We start from the raw sequence: 21,598 nt of genomic DNA, 5'->3' as shown, positions 1-21,598 counted from the left end.
CCACTCGCATGGCGCAGTGGCTGGGCAACTGGCTAACTTACAACTTGTAAATTAGACAGTACAAGCCAGTTTTTTTATTATTATCTATAGGTTCATGCTTGACCGCTATTCCACCAGTTGTTGTAAGTTACAACATATTGCGGGGTTCGATCCCAAACGGAACCACTCTTTTTGTGACTCTGATTCACATTTTTTTTCTAATTTGGTTGTCATAATTATGTGTGAAATTATAATGTTTGTAACCGCACGTATATTATGATACAACATAGGAAAAACCCTAGTGTGGGACAACTTTTTTTAAAAAGTTGCAAAATCCCCATAGTCCGTTTTACCCTATTTGAAGGGTATATTCCTTAATTGAAAACTTTTGTTTGTCATTTTGACAAAACAGAACCACAGACAGATGAGATGACACTGGGAGTGAATTGTTGTCTCTATTTTTTGTTACCAAGAAGAATATTATAATCAGTAAACTGAGTATTATTGATACCCCTTGTCACTTAGAAGTGATACTCTTTGGAAGAGGGCCTCAGTGACGAGACCAAAATGTTATGATGATCTGCTGATCTGTTCACTGTAACATTTTATAACCTTATAATTGCTATTTTTATTATATAATTTATCAACAATGGCAAGCAAAAGACAAGCAATTGTGAGTATCTAAATTCACTAGATATTGTAAAATTTAAAAATCTTTGATGAAATGTTTATATCTGTTTTGTATTTTTCCAGAACAAGCTCAAGTCGTTATGTACTGTAACACTTGGCGGGGCTGTAGCTTACCAGTTAATTTATTATACGAAAGATTTTAACGGTTACTATGTCAATATTTTGCAACCACTTATCCAGTATCTTAGCCCAGAGTTGGCTCATAATCTTGGAGTTAAGGCTATAAAATATGGTATCTTCCCCTCAGAAAAAGGAGATGATCCTCAAATATTGGTAAGTAAATAATATGTGAGAACAATCACATAGCTATACGAATTAGTGCCAAATAAAAATTTTACTTTTTTTATAACAAAATGTAAAGATTTGCATTGAACTTTCAGAAAACCAAATTCCTCAATTATGACTTGAGTAACCCTATTGGAATCGCTGCAGGTTTTGACAAACATGGTGATGCTATTATAGGCTTGAGAAACTTAGGTTTTTCTATTGTAGAAATTGGGTCAGTCACACCAAAAGCACAACCTGGGAATCCTAAGCCTAGAGTTTTTCGTTTACCTGAAGATGAGGCAGTTATTAACAGATATGGTTTCAATAGTGAGGGTCATGAACAAGTACACAAGAAAATAGGAATGCTAGACAAGGCATTGTTGGATAAAGGATTATTGGGAATCAATTTAGGCAAAAATAAGTTGTCAGAAAATGCTATTGAGGATTATATTTTAGGTATAAAAAAATTCTCAGATGTAGCAGACTATTTTGTCATAAATATAAGCAGGTACCTACATATTATAAATACATAAAAAAATATTGTCTTTTATAATTTAATTACGCTGCGTTACATTGTTATATATTATTTATTTTTACAGCCCCAACACTCCAGGCCTAAGGTCACTACAGAAAAAAGAGGAATTGTATCAACTTTTGAAAAAAATCAATGAAGCCAGAAACTCTATTAATTCAAATAATAAACCTCCACTGCTTTTAAAACTTGCTCCAGATCTAACCCATGATGAAATGAAAGAGATTGTATCAGTAATCTTGCAAACTGAAAGCAAAGTTGATGGATTGATAATCTCAAACACTACAATCGAAAGACCCCAGCTCCAGAATATAGAGCTTTCAAAGGAAACTGGAGGGTTGAGTGGAAGACCACTAGCTAATAAGTCTACTGAAATGATTAAGCAAATGTACAAATTGACTAAAGGTATTCATAACATTCTATTCAGTTTGAAGTGGACTTATTCACATAATTTGTTTGAGAGCTGAATTTTTTATCTCCTTTATCAATTTGTTTCAGGTAAAGTTCCCATCATTGGTGTTGGTGGAGTATTTACGGGCCAAGATGCCTATGATAAAATATTGGCAGGAGCAAGTGCTGTTCAGATATACACAGCTTTGATATACCACGGACCACCAGTTGTGACAAAAATAAAAAATGAACTGGCTGAACTCCTGCAACGGGACGGCTATAAAAATGTAAATGAAGCTGTTGGAAAAGGAGTCACAAAATAATAAGTAACAGTTTATTGTAAAAAAATACTACCTCAATATTACAACTTTGTATTTACAGTTGACTAGTCTTAATTTGATTCAAGATAAGAAAATATACAATGCAATTTAATCTTCACACTATTATTATATAATTATATTTGTTTTTACTGTGGTTTTTCATTCAATTGTGTTGCATCTGAAAAAATTAATAAAAAAATCATAAAATTAAAATCCAAGATATAAACAGTAAATGTATTTTGTTGCAGAATAAGCAACAAGGTACATACAGCTATAACAAGTAAAAAAAAGTAAAGTAGCTGTTAATCAAAAACTTGCTTGCCTACCTTTCAAGTCTTTTATTTTGCAATTGGACAAATGTTGTTGAATATATTGTTTACATTCTTCTATGTTTTCAACACTTATTAAGTTGAATAAAACTAGATGTTCTAATTTTTTAAGTGAAATCAAGCTTTTCAATCCATCATCTGTGACATTTGCACACTTGGATACTTGAAGATGTGTTAATGTATTTTGTCCAAAATGAAGGCCTTTTAGGGCTCTGTCATCAATGTAGTCGGCATTGTGAAGGATTATGTTGCTCAACTTCTCACAACCAACTAAAAATAAAAATTTTAATCAATTTGGTTAATTTACACAATGACAATATCTTGATATACCAGTATGAGATATTTTATCATAGAGTTAAATAAATCCAAGAATTTATTCAGTTGATACCTATTGATAATTCTCTTTGATTGGATCTTCAATTATCAACAGGTTCACATCACATTCAATGTTGTGAACCTCATCATTATGACTGATTAGATCTCTTTTCTAGTATTTAGGTACTTCCTATGATCAAATAAAACAAAGTTCATATGAATATTATTGAATAATAGAATTACGTACTTAAATGGGGAAAGCCATAATGTGAAATAGAAGAGTCCGTGCCATCAATTGTTACTAATTTTGGTACCGGTTGACCCTCTGGTGGTAATAAGTTGTAATTAGCTAATTTCTGTCCGCTTTCCCATACTACTTTCCCACCATTCCGCAATACCCATTCAGCGCAAGCACGATCTGGGCCAAGTTGTTTGATTCGATCAGCATCTGGTTTATTAAACATCATATTTACATACTCCCAAAAATGTCTAACTTGTTTATTTCTCGGAACAAATATCCTTGTTGTCGGTAAAACCTAAAAACAAAACATACGCAACGTTATATAAACGAAAATTAGCAAAATAAAATTCAAGTCATTTTAGGAATACAACGCACATGACGAACGGAGCACTGCATTTTTATTATTTTATAATTCAATTATAAAACATGACCGGCAAAGAGAAAAGAATATGAAATGAAATAATGACCGGTTTCGGTAATTGAAAAACACTAAAAAATAAACATTTTTCAAGGTTCAATTTTGTGTTGATTGTTGAACTGTCAATGTCAAAATCAGTCAGGCTGTCACAGAAAAAGACGTCATTTTGCCGTGCTCTCAGTGTCATTGTCATTTTCTAGACATTTCTTATCAGTTACTTTACAGATATATATATAGTAATACTAATTGTTTAAGTTATAATTTAGTCAGTAATTAATTGATTTTCTAAAAAACTAGATCACTGGCTGTTCATTAATATTAAAAAGTAGTGATATTTCTTTTTATTCAAGCTCATTTGCCTATTTTGATTTCTGATTTCTTCAGATACGTAGGCATAAAGACTTGGCATTATCATGATAATAAAGTATTAAAAACAAATAATGTCATTGTCTAAGTCACTGGATGTTGTGTTGTGAAAGCAAAAATTTCGCGTAAAATCCAATCAAAATCTTATTTTAGCATAAAAAGAGTAAATTTTTAAGATCGTGCTTGATTAATTACTTAATTTAAGGCAGTTTTGTAACCTGATAGTGCATTATTTGATGATCTTTCACGATGTCTGAATCCTACGGTACATATTCATGTTGTTCTATGTGAATGCGGAAATAAAACAGTAACTAACTGCATTTAAAATTGTTTACATTGAATACATTTTGTTTGTTTCAGAATACTTGTTTAAATTTTTAGTAATTGGAAGTGCTGGAACGGGAAAATCGAGCCTTCTCAATAATTTCATTGGAAACAAATGTAAGTGAAATATTATCTATAATACATATACGTAAGCTAAGTAATGATTCGAGAAAGGAATAGCAAACGATACACCCATTTTTTTGATGTCGTTACAAATTATGGTATTTCAATTATGTTCGTTTGTAGGTGTTAACAACATCTCATTGTACTTTACATTCATGTCATTTGCACTTAAGATTGTGACTCAAATAGATGAAAAAATAAATCTTTTTTATCGGACGTAGAATGTAAACAAGTAACACAAAGGCAGTCTGTATAAAAAATGTTATTGTTATTGAGCTTGAAATAGACCACTGCTTTTCATTACTTGCTTTGGAATGGTGTCAATAGTTATGCATTAAGTTACAATACCATTTATCTCAACTTATGGCAAAATTAATCTACATACCTATTTATCTGCAGAATATTTGCCATAGATAGGTATTTTTAAAGATGAAAAGTAATATATTTTGATTTTTGTATGAATAATAGAACTATCTTGGAGGGTTGTGTAAATTGCAGTCATTCTTTATAAAATTACAGACCATTGTCAACCTCCAAATACTAATTGGAAGAAAGGTTTCTAACTAGGAAAGGTAAAAAAGGCACTTCTGTCTCGATCTACCGACTTCTGTGACTCATTTGGTACCACTAAAAACGTTTTTACCAAGATTTTTGTAAATAACTTATTTACTATCTAAATTCGTAATAATATTATCAAACAGAATGCTAAATCTGTAAAAAATATTGTACTTTCGAAAGTAAAGCACTAATATACATATGTTAAAATCTTAAAACAATAAGCAATCCTAGGTCGGTAAGATTGTCTATTGTCTATTATACACCCTAACCCTAAGAATGCTACATCATAGCAACAGTCTAATAAATGCATATTATTATGCAGTTGATAAAAAGTTAAACGATATATTTGCAGTTATAACTTTGTGCTGTGTTTAAGGCACATGATAGAAAATGTTTTTAATTTCACTCACATTTTCTTTGACCTGATATTATCAATTTCAATTGAAGCTATTTCATATGTTGTATGAATCACCTTTAAAGTAAGTTCCTTTTTCTTTAGTCATGTTGATAGTAGTAGTTTCATAATCATCATTATCATCAGCCAGTGTACATCCACAGCTGAACAAAGGCCTCCTTATTGTTGAGAGGGGGTTTCTCACTGTAGGTAGTTTAGTTATATATATTCTTTGTACACTGTTGTTTGTTGTGTTTATTAGTCTGAAGGAATATAAGATATGTAACAGAAGCTATTATTCTTTTTATATTTTTTTTAGTATTGTTATGATTATAATGTCCAAACTTATATTAATATTTTGAAGCCTCAGAACTTAATAAGGTAATTAATCTATTTTAGTTGATATCAAGTTATTTTCAAGTAATGTGTTATTAGGTATTTCCAAATTTCCTTCTGACTACTAAACACAGCTAGTACTGCTAGTAGTTAATCATTTTAGACTATAGTATTGTCAGCCAACACTAACTAGTACAATGTAGGTACATAGTTAATGTTTTACTAAGTCAAATCCAGTTTCAGGGCTTGCAATATTTTGACATTTTAAGAAACAGTGAGACTAACAGTACCATCACATTTTATTTGATTCTCGCAAAAAGAGCTATCATGATAGCATGTTGAAATGATCTGTTTTTATTCCTCTGAAGATTACATAGATGTTGATATGGTCCTGATATTGGATAGATCAGAAGTAATTTGTAGTAGGTATTCCCAATAACATTACCGTAAAATAAATGTATTTGATGAAATATTTATCTCTTTTACAGTTAAAGAAGATAGATGTCACACAATCGGAGTCGAGTTTGGTTCAAAAATCGTAAACATAGGCGGGAAGTCTACTAAATTACAGATATGGGACACGGCAGGCCAAGAAAGATTCCGTTCAGTCACACGCTCTTATTATCGAGGAGCTGCAGGCGCCCTGCTTGTATACGACATCACATCACGAGACTCGTTTAATGCTCTGTCGAATTGGCTCCGAGACGCTAGAACTTTGGCTAGTCCAAATATTGTAATTTTACTTGTGGGGAACAAAAAAGATATGGAAGAATCAAGAGAAGTCACATTCACAGAAGCTAGTCAGTTTGCCCAAGAAAATGGTAAGTAACTCTGGCATCCATCATATTATCTTTAATACTGTACCTAAAATATGCATTCTTTATACAGTGTGAAACTTTATATCTGTAACAATTTTTATTTATTCTTTCAGAATTGATGTTCCTGGAGACTAGTGCAAAAACAGGAGAAAATGTAGAAGAAGCTTTCCTAAAATGTTCTAAAACCATTTTGGCTAAGATTGAAACAGGTGAATTAGACCCTGAGAGGATAGGTTCCGGCATACAATACGGTACCGGCACGTCAAAGAGGCTTAGTACTCCCAAGAAACCTGCTAGAAATCCGTCTGATTGTGCCTGCCATGTATGAAGTGTCGTTAATCTCGTTTACGTAGAATGCACGATCTGCAGGCAGATACTGAATTCGTATAAACACTTATGTTTTATTTGCGGTCTCACTTTTTAATCACTATTATTTAAAAATAAGTAACTACCTATGTAAGTGCGAAAAGTATGATGAAGACAATTAAATTGTTCTCTCTATATGAGATCTGATATATCAATCTGATTACTGATTAGAATGCTAAAGATTGTGAATAGATTTAATATGATCGTAAATTATGACTTATTGATGTACCTACAACATTTTTTTCACACTTTTTGCTGTCCTAGATATTACTTCACTACACACACCACTAAGATTGAGATAGATAAATGATTACTCTGACTTTTGGATTTTATTTCACTATACTTATCATTGTTGGATAGAGCTATGAAAACAGGCAGCGGCTAAAATGTTTGAGCAGCCCATAATATCAGTCATAATAACTGCCATTGTGATATTTTCGGTAAATAATGTGAATGTGGAAAACCAAAAAAAATACTTATCCTGTGAAACAGGTCACTTGCAAGATGTAAAGAAAAATAAAACAAGGGCATTGGATCATGCTCTTTGTGAAGAAAGAAAGTCACTCAAAAGACGCACAGCCAAAAACTGCGATCAGAAGTTTGTTATGGCTGCCGTGGCCAGAAGTTCAGGGCTGCTAAGTGCGAGAGTTGGTTTTAATCAAAATCAAAATCAAAAAATCACTTGTAGGTATGAACTTACTTGTAGATCACTGTATACACTATGAGAATTAAATCAATACTTAATCAATTAGGTAATAGTTAAGTAACATTTAAAACACTTGTTGTAGTAGTCAGATTATATTTACCAGAACCTAGATCTTGTAGTAAGAATTATTATCTTTACATATTTCCAAGCTTTTTAAAATAAGTATATAATTAACATTATTTATTATTTACCATACGCGAGTGTAAACATGGATGTGAATGCACATGTTTCAACCAAATAATAAACAAAACAACAAAATTAGGTTTTATACAAATTTATTTTTGAAATAATAACATTTCTAGGGGCTCCTATACTTTAGCGTGTAGGTATATAATGAATTTGATTACTACCTTACACAGGTTCAAACATAATTGAACTTATTACAAAAAATATCTATAAGCATGTAATAATAATAACAATCAATAATTTTTGAAAAAAAAATATCTAAAATACATAGCTATTTCTAAACATAAATAAATATATGTACGCCATACGATATTTTTGGCTTATTGATATGTACATTTTCTGCGGGTAGTAATAAAATCAACACACAATTTATGACCCTCCAGATACAATGGAATGTGGCATTTTGTTAATTATTGCAGAAAGTTTCCATACCTTTAAATGGTCATACAATTATGAAACAAGAAACCTTAAGGGTACTTCTTAGATTCCTGTAATTTATATAAATATAATATTGTATATACAATTTCCGTTTGAGCAAAGCATGTAAAGTGAACATATTTTATTATATTATTCATTGCCGAATTGTTTACAATAAATAGAGCATAGCAAACTGCAACCATATTTTATTACCGCATATTCCTGTATTACATCAATAAAATACATGAAAAATATTCTTGTACTTTTATATTCATCCATAATTTTACGCAAAATAAAACCATTGTTATGACGTGGTTAAGTTATACATTAGTGCTACTAAATTATAATGTACTTACATTTTTTGTTAAAAGAAAAGATGTGTCTACTTAATAAATTCTAAAATTGTATACTTAATTCACCGATATTAATAAATAACATAGTAATTGTAAATAAATCTAAGAGTGTTCGTCACAGTACGGTAGCACACACATGTAACAACACATAACGTATCATACATAAATTAAAATGCACCTATATAATGAAACTAGGAACTATGATTGGGCGTGGTTGATTTATACATTATATGTATGTTGCGAAATCGTGCACCCGATTATAATCGAAACACTTTGAATAACACTGCTGTTCCTTTAATGTTTACTATTGTTGTGTTACATATTTTGTTTAATTCAGACCAAATTATACGCACCCAAACGGCTTCAAGTGCTAATTATTAAAAAAAAAGTTGATAAACTATTTGTAGAAAATAATATACTTGAACTAGTCCTAGTTCTATCACAGTAAAATATCAAAACACTTAAGCAACTTCTTTAATTTCATTGATCTAATTTTAGTATCTAATATAGCTCTATTAAAATAATTTTTCATTGCATAAACTGGCTAGGCAATCTTTTAAAGTTCTCATAGCTATTATACAACATCTTGCTGGAATGATGCTATTAAAAATGTGCTGTAACTATGCACGTCCATAGTAAGTATTAGTGATGTGCTTTAGTTAGATCTTTAACTGCCATTTACCAAGAAGATTTTGAGATTCACATCAAAATTTAACTGTCTTATAGCATCAATATCAGGATAATCCTATTAAATGGCAAAAGTTAGTTAATTTAATTTCAATATAGTATTTTGTGTGGTCCTTGTTAGTCTAGCCAGAGCTTCGATAAAATCTTATATAAACGGTGTCATTTTAAGTACTCAGCACTTGAATTATAACAAAATAACGGATAAATGTTTAGAAAATACATCAGTCGACATCGTCGATGTATAAAATATGTCTATATTATTGTATGAATAAACAATGCATCTAAAGAAGTACTTCGTAATTAGTGTTCAGTTTTTAAGTAATTTTTAATATCATCATTCTAATTTTATTAACAGTTGCTATTAGTATATAAAATTACATACCTACTTAACAATATAAGAGCTATCTCTCCGATATAATATACATAACTATATCACTAACTACTTATTGCTAACACAAGTCACTGAAAAGAATTCTGAGCCATATTACAGTATGCTGGCAAGGAAATGCTCGGTATCGCGGTTTTCCGATCGACACTAAGATCAATTTTAATTTTGTAGACTAATTATATCGATGATATTATCATCTATACATCAGTCTTATTCTTTTACATATTTCAAAATTAGGTGTGTAAGAGCCTTAATAAAATATACAAAAATAATAAATACAGAACTTTATAAAGGCCAGCTCTTAATCCCATGACTAGATTTAAGTCATTATAAGTACACAACAAATCGCATTTAAGTAAAATTAAGTTCCCGTATTCGGCGAAATATTGAATCTTAGTGTCTAACGTGCCAAAAGATTGGAACAGAAATATTTTTTAGCAACGACATTTTTTTTAATCCAACAGAGAGCAGATGCATGAAAGCCGTTGGAGTTTTGAAAACTACGGCCTAATGTTTTATTTAAACTTACTGAATTAACCGCAAGATGGAGCCATCCTTTTAAACGGTCAAGTATATTGTGGGTATGACATAAAACTGTAAACAACAGTTAAAAACTTTTTTAGTGATAGAAGGTACACGTAGGTGTAAATATTTTTTGTTAAAAATATATTGTTAGTATTTAGGAGATAATCACTGCAGTGTCTGTTTGCTTAGGCGGCTTACATGCGAAGGCTCAGAGTTGTCGCGGGGAACGCGTGTCGTCGGAGAGTTCGCCGTGTGCGGTGCAGGCAGGTGTTGTCTACGCGACGGAGCCGCTCTGGCGGCACGCCACTGCAGCTACTAGGGCGGCACCACGGCCGCTACCGTCTTCTGACAGCATCAGGTCAAACTGTAAAATAATTAAACATTACTTAATTTAAAAAGTAACTTGCTATCAAGCGTTTTTAGCGCTTATGATTTTATTCTCAGTGATGCCACTGGTGAGCACTAATTTTAATTGTTGTGTTGAGAACTGAAGATACCTAACTAGACCTGTCCACTTATGTAATTCGAGTGGACGACTCTTTATACCCGGTAATAATGACTGCGTGTAATTTAAGCTAAGTCATTTGATTTAGTCATTGCAATGAATTTGCTGTTGTGACTTGTGATCGTCTGTTCCATCGTTATCAGAGACAAATCACGGCTCTATCAGGTGGAGTGCAAACTATCTACCATTAGCATCTACACACGCCTAGAGACATACGAACATAATCAAGTAAAAATATTACGAAATTTTGTGAAAAATTGCTGTATTAATCACTTATCAGCAGTTATCACATTTTTTCACGACCCGGTTGCCGATTTATTTAACACATCTAACGGATGTCGTCGGATATTCTATTGGAGTTTCCAATCTTTTGTTGCGTATGCACTTTTTTTTTTTGATTGTGGAAAATCATCCAATGACTTCTCCCGCCTTGGGTGAGGCGGGAGTGCCAGACTCTTACTGACTAAAAACCACCCCGTTCTTTCTCCTGCTTCGAGCCGGAGCCCCGGTAACCTTTTACGTTGTCTGCAGCTCCGGATCGGGCATCAGCCCTACTGGGCCCCAACTGTGGTGGTCTGGCTCTTTGAGACGTGTTGCGTATACAATTAGCAGTCTTTTAATTAATTTCTAAAATTAAATTTATCAAAAAGACACCCAAGCCGATACTAAAGCATTCGGTAATTTCTATTTATAAATGAATCTGTCAGAATATAAATAAGATTATAATCATGGTATTCTGGGTACTGTACGAATCATAATTAACATTTAAAAAAATTATATCTGCAATCTCACATTGATTATTTTCGATCAGGCATTACGTACGTTGATCCTGATATGTAGTAAATAATGACAAAGATGTGTTATTTGGTATCGCGTATATGAAAATGTTGTTTAAATGTTTTTGGTAAAGCTGAAACTTTTCTTTTGTGGTGAATTTCAAGAAACAAAGGGGCCTTGTTTAGTTATTTAAAAATAAACTGGATTCACGAAATACTCATTAATAAAATTGTTAGTAAGAAGGATTTTAGTATTTCCGATGAAATGAGTGAGGAATGCGTGATGACTCCCTATAAACATACAATGAAGTGAGTTGTTTGTATAAGTTAAAGAGCAAATTTTACAATATATATTTTTCACAATTCAGTTGCTGATTGCTGCACTGATAAATATTTTGAAACATTTCTTATGAAAAAGGCCGAATCATGCATGCATTCAGTTAAATTAAATAAACTTACCTAAATAGATGACAGATCCGAGTTACTAAAGTGGGTGTGTCATTTGTTTTTATATGATAGCGTGCTCCTTTTGACACTAATATCAGCACACGCAATGTATTATTATTGTACAATAATAAGATTTATCAGTTTAGAGTTTGAACGTTGAGCTCTATATAAAAAATAAAGTACCTAATATAGAAATACACCAGCGCGTCATAATTCAGTTGATTACTAACACGCGATAGTGGTATTATCTATAGAGCTCTATTTACGCAAATTTCGTTGAGTTGTGGGTGTTGGCCGTCCCGGATATTTTCTGATAGCGTTTCTGTATTAGTATACTATTAGTATACTGAGAAGAAAAACACTAACAGATCACCTTGAGACCACCACTTTTAAAAACGGGTGGATAAGGTTCACGTTTAAAATAGATACTTATTATTTACAGGTTTATAAGCGATAGTGATTACGATTACGGCCAGTAAGGTCGAGACAGCAAACTCTTTGGCAGTTCAAATATTAGAATGGGTCGCTATGTGATTTAAGTCCTCGTAGGAACCACAACAGATATGTTATGAGGTTGAGATACTGTTTTTATTTCACTATGCTCTGCCTCTGACGTACGTCTCTATTTGTTTTGATTAGATTCCAATGGAAACTCTAATAACTAAATCGGCAGATCAGAAGTTTTGGCAGCATATCCGGTATTAAAGTACCAAATGTCAGTCAGGTCCAAAGAGTCTTATTTGTTATTTTTCTGTGTCTGTGTAGATAATGATAATATCAAACAGCTTTGTGGGAAGACTAATTATAGTTATTTTTGGTTTAAAATTGAGGCCAGACCACACATGGACTGAAACGGCTAATGAACTTAGATTACTAGATATATGATGCATGTTTTGGTCAATTCAACAATCGTAATCAAAATTAATGTTCACCAGTCTCAGCCCTAATCAAGTTTTAAATTATAATTTTCTAATAATAATTATTATTAGATAACAAACCTGGATGCCGGGCCGCACAAGTTGCGCGATCTTTTCGCACATGAGTGTGTGGAAATGAGGGTGGAAACGGTAGACGGAGCCGTCGATGCCGACGGTGACGCGGGGCTCGTTCATCTTGTTGAGCAGGCAGGCGATGCCGGCCGACACCAGGTGGGCCGCGCGCCTCGACACGCACTCGCACACGTGGCGCACCGCTGCCATGTCAGCCTCCGACGCGTGGGATAGACCTGCAGATAAGGGTATGCCACAACTTCATAAATACGTAATATTTTCTAAGTGTGGCAGAGCCATGATTCGGCACGAATGGGCCGGCTCGACCGGAGTAATACCACGGCCTCACAGAAAACCGACGTGAAACAACGCTTGCGTTGTGTTTCGTTGTGTGAGTGAGGTTACCGGAGGCCCAATTCCCCCCTTCCCAATCTTCCCCATCTCCATTCCCGAACAACAACCATTAAATTCCTAACTCCCAAAAAACCGGTAATGCACTTGTAAAGCCTCTGGTGTTTCAAGTGTCCATGGGCGGCGGCGATTGCTTACCATCAGGTAATACCTCTGCTCGATTACCGGCATGTCTCATAAAAAAAAAATATATTATCATCATCTCTCGACGGTTCATTTCCGTCCACTGCTAGACATAAGTCTTTCTTAAATAAAAATAAAAGTCTGCTATTTTCATCGTGTATTAACCTCTTGTTGTGTTTAAATTCTGACGAAGCACATTCGTTATCGGCTTCAGTGAAAATTGGACGTCATTGATCGACATGAATGTATGTGTGTACATTAACGTACCCAACCTAATGCTTTTCGCATGTTAACGTGTGATACCTACCTACATTCCTATATGTATACGTAGATATGATTATAGTGACGTGTGATAATAGTAATTATCGTACAACTATTGTTTCTATACGATGCCTTTCTATCAGTTGTTTACATTGTCATGTCAATACTGCTAAATAAGACTAATTAACATAGTCACGGCCAAAGCAGTTTATACAGGTGCTAGAGATATTATATCAAGGAAATGTCAACGATAATTCATGTGATTGTTGTATGAAAACTGCTAATAAAATAAGAATACTTATAACATTTTTTCCAACTTAGTACCTAAGCTTGACTACTATTATTTAGGGACGTTTTAACATAATTATCTGCCTGCCTAATAGGCTACTTTCCTACTAGTCAAATTCAATACTTTTTTCGAAACGTCAAAAACTATATTTAGCAGACTTATTTCTAGAAATTTAGCTAGAAAAAATCGAAAATTAAATAGTTCATCAAATTTATGAATGAGAGTGTGACTATTTTTTAATATTTTATTGTATTGAAAAGTTGTAATAATTTATTTTTGACCGAGGATAGTACCCAATTGGAGAACAGGCAAGATGTTATTTCCTCATTAATAACTGTCACGCTGTGTTTAAACTTCATATCTTCGCGGTTACTGTAATTTAGAAATTAATGGTTTCGGTTATCAAATAATGCGCGAATAAGTAATAATCCATATCGATACGAGTATGACAGGTGTAGGTTAAATGAAAGATCCACCGTTTATTACTATGATTAATCAATAATTGTTAATTTCTTATCCAGTTACTGAACCTGTGATACTGTCCTCAGATTTTGTTTTAAACGAGGTTTAAGATAACAACATTGGGCAATTCAATATTTTTTTATCTTTTGTTGATACTAAGATTAATACCGAATCCGGTTATTAATTAATTTCATATTAATGTCGTCGCTCAAACATAATGTATAATAGACGTTCAAGGTTCCTTTGACCTTTAACAAGTCTAATTCATATTTTGCTAGTTTTTGATTTGAATAATAAAATTTATGCAAGGTCGCTAGCAAGTAAATCTTCCCGTAAATATCAAAACCTGAATTAGATTAGAATGTTACATATTTAAATGCATTTTTTTCTTATGTCTTATACCTACAGACTAGAATCCATTATTGGACAGATTGACGAAGAATTTTATATTCTGCAGATTTAGGTATAATTGGCATCCATAATAAACAGATATAGTTTTTATATTATTTTTGTATGCACGATAAGAATTTTTCCATTAACTAATTTAATTTACGTGCCAGCAGCGTGATATGTAAACAGAATAGTAGATACAAATCAGTGATATTCCTACTTGATATAAGTATTAACAATAGATAAATAAATTATGCGCATGCTCCTAATTGAAATGGGAAAGTACCTAAATTAGCAGGACAATTATTATTACAATAAGTATACAAGCGTAATAATTGATGGACTGTTGTAAACATTTAAACTGTCTCTTTGATATGTTTAATTTTAAACCTTAAGAAATAGCTTATGGCATGTTACTAACCGAGTTCTTCCAGCACCTCCATGCAACTGGTGAAGTCTCCTGGTTTGTCAGACTCGATTTCTGATACGTATTTGGTGTAGAAGCTTCCACGCTGGAATAACAGATCTGAGCCGCGTCCACCAAACAGGAGTCCCATCTTTGTGAACTTCACTAGCGCTAAGCGAACCAATTCGCCCATGTACATGCCAGAAATCATCTTCTCTTGTCTGTAATTACAATAAATATCATTATTGCTACGTGATACTAATACAGTAATGCTATGGGGAAACATAAATCAATAAATAAAGTCATGCTATGAAGGAAAATATAGTTCAATATCAGTGGTTATCGTTACGTATAGCGTGACCGGGTCTATAGCTGATGCAATTTTAAGTATTCTCGGTAAACGCCTTTAAACTTAATGGCGTGACGGTCACAAGTCTTTATTTTACTCTAGTCATTATTCCTCTAATTTTTTTATAATACTAATTCTGATTTGCTTTTGGACAAGGTTGTAATACTTGTAATGTTAAATTTTTAAGCTAAACACGTTTTTTAATACCGGTTTTCTGTAATAGCTGAATTTGACGTTTTTGCATTTAATTGACCTTACATTAATTTACCTACTTGCTGCTTTTGTTTTATTTGTTTTTGGTGTTCCTTAATGCGAAATTAACTACAGTTCGTATAAAAAATTTAATAATTTTCGCTTTTAAGTTTTTATTACTTCTGCTACAACTAAATCCTTCATGTATGCTAGCGTGCTTTATTCTGTTTACTAATAATACTACTTACTATCGCTTGTATCATTACAATGCTATCTAATTTACTTGATAAGTTGCTAAATTGGTTTGTACTAGATTTCTTTTAATGTTTTACTTATTTTTTGTGCTTGCTTGCTTGCTTACTTTTTTTGCTTTGCTCTGTTTGCTTGGCTCGCTTGCTAATTGCATTTTACGCTGTGCTTTTATAATCATTTAATCGCTTTGTTTACCCAAACCGTTACGAGTATATTTTAGCATTTCTAATCAATGATTTATAAATACAATTTTTAGCACAAAAACTCGAATAACAGGTTGATACAAACACCAGCACATTTGTATTTTGTTTTCTCCAACTTTTGAATCTGCTTTCGATCAATTCATTACATTTCACAATGGCTAACCGAGTTTTAGAATAATTATACTCCTGACAGACCAACATGTCGTACTAATTTTCTTCTATTAATATGTAACCTGCGTAATAGTTAACTACTTGTGTAGGTAAACATCATAAAAAGATAACACGGTATCAATAATATACTTGAGAATGTCAAGTTTAAGAGTAAAGACTTCGTTTAAGGACGTTCACGTAACTAGTAATTGAGTTCTTACATTTGTTTTCCTTTATTAATGGAGTTGTTATCGACTTCGCGGTCAAACTCTGTGCGGACGAAATCCAGTGCACCATCGTCTCCGAATGCACCCCACTCGGTGTTAATAAGGAGTTCAGGTTTTCCAGGCGCACCATCAAACAATTCACAGTTCTCTGTCTTCTCTACGTAGCAAGCATTGCTTCCAGTACCTATAGTAATAAGTAACTTTGTAAATAACTACACCAGACAGTAATCACAATATTATGTCAGACATACAATAAAAAAATTAGCTAAAGACAGTTACGGTAGCTACGACACAGATAACAAAATTGTTGTTTTATTATTCACGTGTATCACAAACTGCAGTGTTTCATTAAACTTTATTAGTTACGTATTATTTGTAATGCAATATGCAGTGGTGTTTAGGATACAATCTTATGGATACTGGGAATCAAACCAGTACATAAGTATAGTGCTTCGTAGTTGTACTTGCAAATAATATAGCGGGCAGTATACTGAGGTAATAACATAATTATATAAACAGGATAGTCATAAACATTGTCAGTGAAAATTAGTTGTGTTATTGTTAGATGAGCGTGCACAAACACAGCACACCTAGTTATTGGGTTATCACAATAAAGAAAAACGTTATAATCTGCACACCATTACCACCACATGCCAACAAACCAATATAGGTATTCTCATTGTTTTATCAATCGTTTTAAATGGCCATTAATAGCGTGGAAACTCCAATTTAGTACATTGAACATAATTATGGTTAAAAACTCCCATGGTTAATGTGACGTTGGCAAGCAATAACCTCGTAACACCAGTTTCAGCCACACCACACAGACATAGTAATAATAAGGTAAACCTACCAACGATGAGTCCTATTTTGCAGTTGTGGTTTTTCCACGCGCATGACATCAATGTACCCGTTGTATCATTCAGAATAGCGCAAATGTCAATTTGAACATCCTACAAGAGTGAGAAAACATGCGTTTTAGATGTGAGATAGAAAACAGTGAAGTTTCAGACATGGAAGGTTATAAGATACACCTGTTTTAGGTTGAAGATGATTGATTCGTAGAGGCTTTCAAGGAAGGCGAGTCAACTCGTTAGATAATGGTGTTTTGTATAAAAATGATTATGTGTGTTTATGGCCACTTAATGGATTTATATTGAAACACTATCTTGGCATAAAATTAATTCATTATAATGCAAATGCCAGTGCACTCGGTACTTACTCGTGGACGTATCGTTTACTTGATCGTCCACCTGTTGTATCATCAGTTAAAAACAGAAAACGTAGTTAATATAGATACAAAAGTACACGTTTAAATAACAATGGTATCGTAGGCATATTATTATAATGTGTTTACATATCTTTGAATAGCCGATTGTTAAATACGATGAGTGGCAAAACATTTTGCTACCTTAGCTTTCAATGTTTACCTATAGGTCGCCTACGAACTCAAGCAATCTTACTTATTATCATATTTTTCCTCCTTCAAAATAAATGCGGTCAGAAAAACAAATAACTGCGAAATCTGATTATCGAAAACAATGAATAATTTATCGTCGACTCGAAAAATGTTACAGCAATTAATGAAATGTGAGAAAATTATTGTGAGTGTATTCCAACTATACCTAGATATTTATCATTTGAAAAGAATATTCATGAAGTAATGTCTCGGTTTCTTTACAAAAATAAAGAAATAATAGACATTGCTGAAAATAATATTTTGTCATGAAATTACCTTTTTAAATGAATGTAAAAATGTATGAAATTATTTCCAAGACAAGATGAAGTGATTACAATATCCACTGAGCTGTTTCACATTTTGAAAGCCTCTACTTGGCTCTCTTATGTTGACTCCAATAATAATCATGCCTTATATCACTAATAGAGAGCTGTTATCATCATCAACTCACCAATTATAATCCCTATTCGGCAATTTGGATTCTTATGTGCACACGACATAAGAGTGCCGGTTGCATCATTAAGAATGCCCATCACAGTTAAGGAAAGGTCCTGTAAAATGTCTGTTTTTACATAATTTGGACCACTACTCATGCACAAATTGAAGAGAAACATTATTTATGCTGTATTAAGTACTTTTTTATTTGATCTGATGTGTAATAGTGATCGTAATACGTAGCAAAGGATTGTACTTAATAATCTGCTCAATGTTAACGTGATTGTAAATAAGATTTACAAAGAACTCACCCCTCGTCTAGCAATCGCGTCCTTGAGACCTTGAACGACATCCTCTCCTACTACGCCAGAACAAGAAAAGCCTTTTGTCCATCGCTGCAGAATTCCTTTTGTGAGTCCCAATTGTTTAAGAGGGAAGCTAAACGTAAAACCAAGGGCTAGTCTCTCTTCGTAAACATCATGCTCCTGGTAGGAAAAAACAATACAATAATTAGATAAGAATATAACAAGATTTTTGCTTACAATTTGCCAAAAATAAAATTCACAGTTACCCACCTTCATAAAGTTAGCTAAACATTCAGCTATATGATCAAATAAGGCGACACCTGTACCAGTCATAATATGATTTGGAATAGCGTAAATTTTGGACTGCATGTCAAAGTGATTTTCTCCTAAGTTTATAATTAAAACTCTGAAATTAGTTCCTCCTAAATCCAAAGCGAGGAATTTACCGCGTTCTGAAAAAAATACAAGGAAAATTATGTAAACAGTTAGGCAAATAAAAACGAGTGCTTACCATGAAATTACAAAACTTTTTGATAATGTATACTGTACACACCTTTTCCATTGGGTAAATCTTGAATGTAAGTGATCCAGCACTTGACAATGGAATCAGCATGTGTGTCTTTTCCAAGCCCTTTGACCAAATCATTATGGAGTCTGCTCATAATCTCCTTGGTTTGTTTATCTGTCAAGTGCAGAACTTCGCATTCTTCGCGAATCTGGAAAAAATGATTGCCAAGTTAATTGTGTGCTAGCAAGGTTGAGCACGAGAATTCAATTTCGATTTCCAGAATGTTGCAACTATATCTGGTGTAGGTTCCACTAGTTATTTATTCGGGGAACACCAGGCGTAACATTTTAAAAAAAAGACAATAAAAATATATTATTCCAAAGTGACGTGTGACAGACGACACAGGTGCTAAATTTAGATGTTCTTGTAGTCAGTGGTTGTATGTCGATTACGTTTTCTTTTAGTGTTTTCAGTGCGAATATATTCGCCAACCGCCACTTAAAAATATTTAGATGAATCACGTTATTTAGCTTCAAAGTTCAAAATATCAGTACTTTAAACATCCTTTAATTTAACGTATTTGTATATTTTATTCGAAGTTTCACGCATGTTTCATGTAATCCTGAGCAAACATGCCAGTTTGAAGTATAGGTTATTTTTATATATTTTTCTGTATTATATAAATTATATATTTTTTGTGGTATATAAAATAAGCAATACCTACTTGTAGACGTACGGACAAGTTGTTCATTATCGCGTGCGAGTTTCACAAGGTCAAAGCGGTCATTGCAACACTACCGTTGCTTTCCAATGCAAAGCCGGCTTTGAAATAGCACATTTTGTAATCGAACTACTTAAATTTATTGCACTCACCTTCTTTGATAAATTAAACACGCCCATTTTATACACTTGTTTACTTATTGGAATAAACAATACTACACGCTATGCGATTTATAATTTTAAGTACGACACGTCTCGCCGGGGCCGCAAGAAAATGATGAATACGTACAACCAGCTAGCTAGTAACGGACTCGTCGTCAGCACTGCTGCATTAAACGCGCTCACATACGCGGTCTTTTTCATTCATGATAGTAAACTATTGTTGTCTCTTTTTCGTCAACTTATTTTGTATGCGTATGAATAGTATGGAAAGATAATATCATATCTATGAAAAATAGATTAAAACCTTTGCCTATGGTCAATGTAACCAGGTCTTTTTTTGTAAAAAAGCTATTTTTCATAACGTTTAGGACTGGTATTATTTTAAGTATTTTATCGTATTTCCTAAGGCGTGCCTCTCAGTGTACGAATCTGATTGGCTAGCGCGTGGGCTCGCTCTTGACGTCATGGCATTCCTTGATATTCACATTAAACATTGCATGAGTAGTGGTGACTTGTTCCTTTTCAATGTGTGTAATGTAAAGGTTGATGTGGCCAAAGCGGCGAGTGCGGTGTGCGAATCGACAACGTTTAAATGCCAGATTTTGTTAGGGCCTTTACTAGTATTCTAAACAAGGACATTTGCAAAATATCTTATATCATTGCCATAAGAATAGAAGTAGGAAATAATTGGTTTCCCCTTTGATACATTTTTCGAATGTTTTTATCAATATTTTTGAAAAATACTAATATTTCAAAGAACATAGACATCAATCCCATATAACATAAATGTGATCATTAAGTTCACGTAAGTTTTCTGTTCACAAAAACCATTCTAACATAATCATTTTTACTTTGTTGTAAATATCTACTTTATCATTATCACAATCGTTATATTATATTAGAATTTATAATACGTTTATGCACTATTGAAGTACTTAATTTGAACCCTATAAATTGAATTCAATTAAATAAACATAAAACGGCAAATGGCCAATTATAAAATGAGTATGGTATGGTATTACCTATATCGTATATGTAAGGTTTTCCCGTCTAACTGTATTCTAAAAATTCCAAACTTCTTTATTTATTTTCCTTGTGTATTTCCTTTAAAACCGGGTTAAGAAGTTTTGTAAAGGACATTCAAGTACTTTGTAGGAAAAGAAAACATGAAGGAAAACTTATCTACTTATGAATTAAATTTACCTATTCCGTTAATGTTACTATGTTTAGGCCATGTAATGCCGAAAATATATCAATTTATTACAAACAACTTTGATTTAAGGAAAAACTATAAATAATTTACGGCCGTTCACGTCATGGGAAGCGCAAGCTCAACAATTTTCTTGGCATACTGTGTCTGTTTATTTTTGAGATTCGAGTGTTGTTTACAATGACGACAACGCAGCACGAGTGACTATATAAACCACTACGTTTGACGTAAGGAAATACTAACAAAGAAAAGCGATAATAAAATAATTTGTTAATGATTTAAAGAAAAGTATGTTTACTTTAGTCACGTGTTTAGAACATCCCCAAACTTATAGCATTT

The 21,598-nt window shown here is 32.9% G+C and overlaps 4 protein-coding genes across 27 annotated transcripts in view; 2 read left to right on the top strand and 2 right to left on the bottom strand.

Annotated features, from left to right (window-relative positions):
- Positions 1–393: 393 nt before the first annotated feature.
- Positions 394–2,327, top strand: LOC118276345 (dihydroorotate dehydrogenase (quinone), mitochondrial). Its single transcript, XM_035594620.2, has 5 exons — positions 394–652; positions 733–942; positions 1,050–1,444; positions 1,536–1,873; positions 1,967–2,327. Exons 1-5 carry the CDS (start codon positions 629–631, stop codon positions 2,179–2,181), a joined length of 1,182 nt encoding a protein of 393 aa, XP_035450513.2. The 5' UTR covers positions 394–628; the 3' UTR covers positions 2,182–2,327.
- On the bottom strand, positions 2,214–3,624 carry LOC118276346 (ATP synthase subunit s, mitochondrial). The gene is made up of 4 exons (XM_035594621.2): positions 3,439–3,624; positions 3,070–3,358; positions 2,505–2,777; positions 2,214–2,356 (listed from the first exon to the last, which is right to left on the bottom strand). Exons 1-4 carry the CDS (start codon positions 3,457–3,459, stop codon positions 2,325–2,327), a joined length of 615 nt encoding a protein of 204 aa, XP_035450514.2. The 5' UTR covers positions 3,460–3,624; the 3' UTR covers positions 2,214–2,324.
- A 294-nt stretch (positions 3,625–3,918) lies between these two features.
- LOC118276332 (ras-related protein Rab-4B) lies at positions 3,919–7,085 on the top strand. Its single transcript, XM_035594601.2, has 4 exons — positions 3,919–4,112; positions 4,208–4,288; positions 6,071–6,403; positions 6,514–7,085. The coding sequence occupies exons 1-4, from the start codon at positions 4,097–4,099 to the stop codon at positions 6,726–6,728; spliced, it is 645 nt and encodes a 214-aa protein (XP_035450494.1). The 5' UTR covers positions 3,919–4,096; the 3' UTR covers positions 6,729–7,085.
- A 645-nt stretch (positions 7,086–7,730) lies between these two features.
- LOC118276330 (hexokinase type 2) overlaps positions 7,731–21,598 on the bottom strand; it is a 34,793-nt gene continuing 20,925 nt past the window's right edge. For 8 of the 24 annotated variants that reach the window (XM_050707391.1, XM_050707390.1, XM_050707397.1 and 5 more), the window contains exons 2-9: positions 19,213–19,375; positions 18,930–19,111; positions 18,666–18,839; positions 17,314–17,413; positions 16,455–16,644; positions 15,103–15,308; positions 12,755–12,981; positions 7,731–10,392 (exon numbers count right to left, since the gene is read on the bottom strand). In XM_050707391.1, coding sequence (XP_050563348.1) covers positions 10,303–10,392; positions 12,755–12,981; positions 15,103–15,308; positions 16,455–16,644; positions 17,314–17,413; positions 18,666–18,839; positions 18,930–19,111; positions 19,213–19,375 — 1,332 coding nt within the window. In that variant the 3' untranslated portion in view covers positions 7,731–10,302. Of the gene's footprint in view, positions 10,393–12,754; positions 12,982–15,102; positions 15,309–16,454; positions 16,645–17,313; positions 17,414–18,370; positions 18,471–18,665; positions 18,840–18,929; positions 19,112–19,212; positions 19,376–19,891; positions 19,934–20,040; positions 20,210–21,598 lie in introns of those variants that run through there. The other 16 variants (XM_035594596.2, XM_050707385.1, XM_050707378.1 and 13 more) reach the window with 9 other exon arrangements.

Source organism: Spodoptera frugiperda, chromosome 31, assembly GCF_023101765.2.
Source record: "Spodoptera frugiperda isolate SF20-4 chromosome 31, AGI-APGP_CSIRO_Sfru_2.0, whole genome shotgun sequence".
Classification (NCBI taxonomy): domain Eukaryota; kingdom Metazoa; phylum Arthropoda; class Insecta; order Lepidoptera; family Noctuidae; genus Spodoptera; species Spodoptera frugiperda.
The sequence above is the reverse complement of the archived record's forward strand: the minus strand, read 5'-3'. Positions and strand labels throughout refer to the sequence as shown.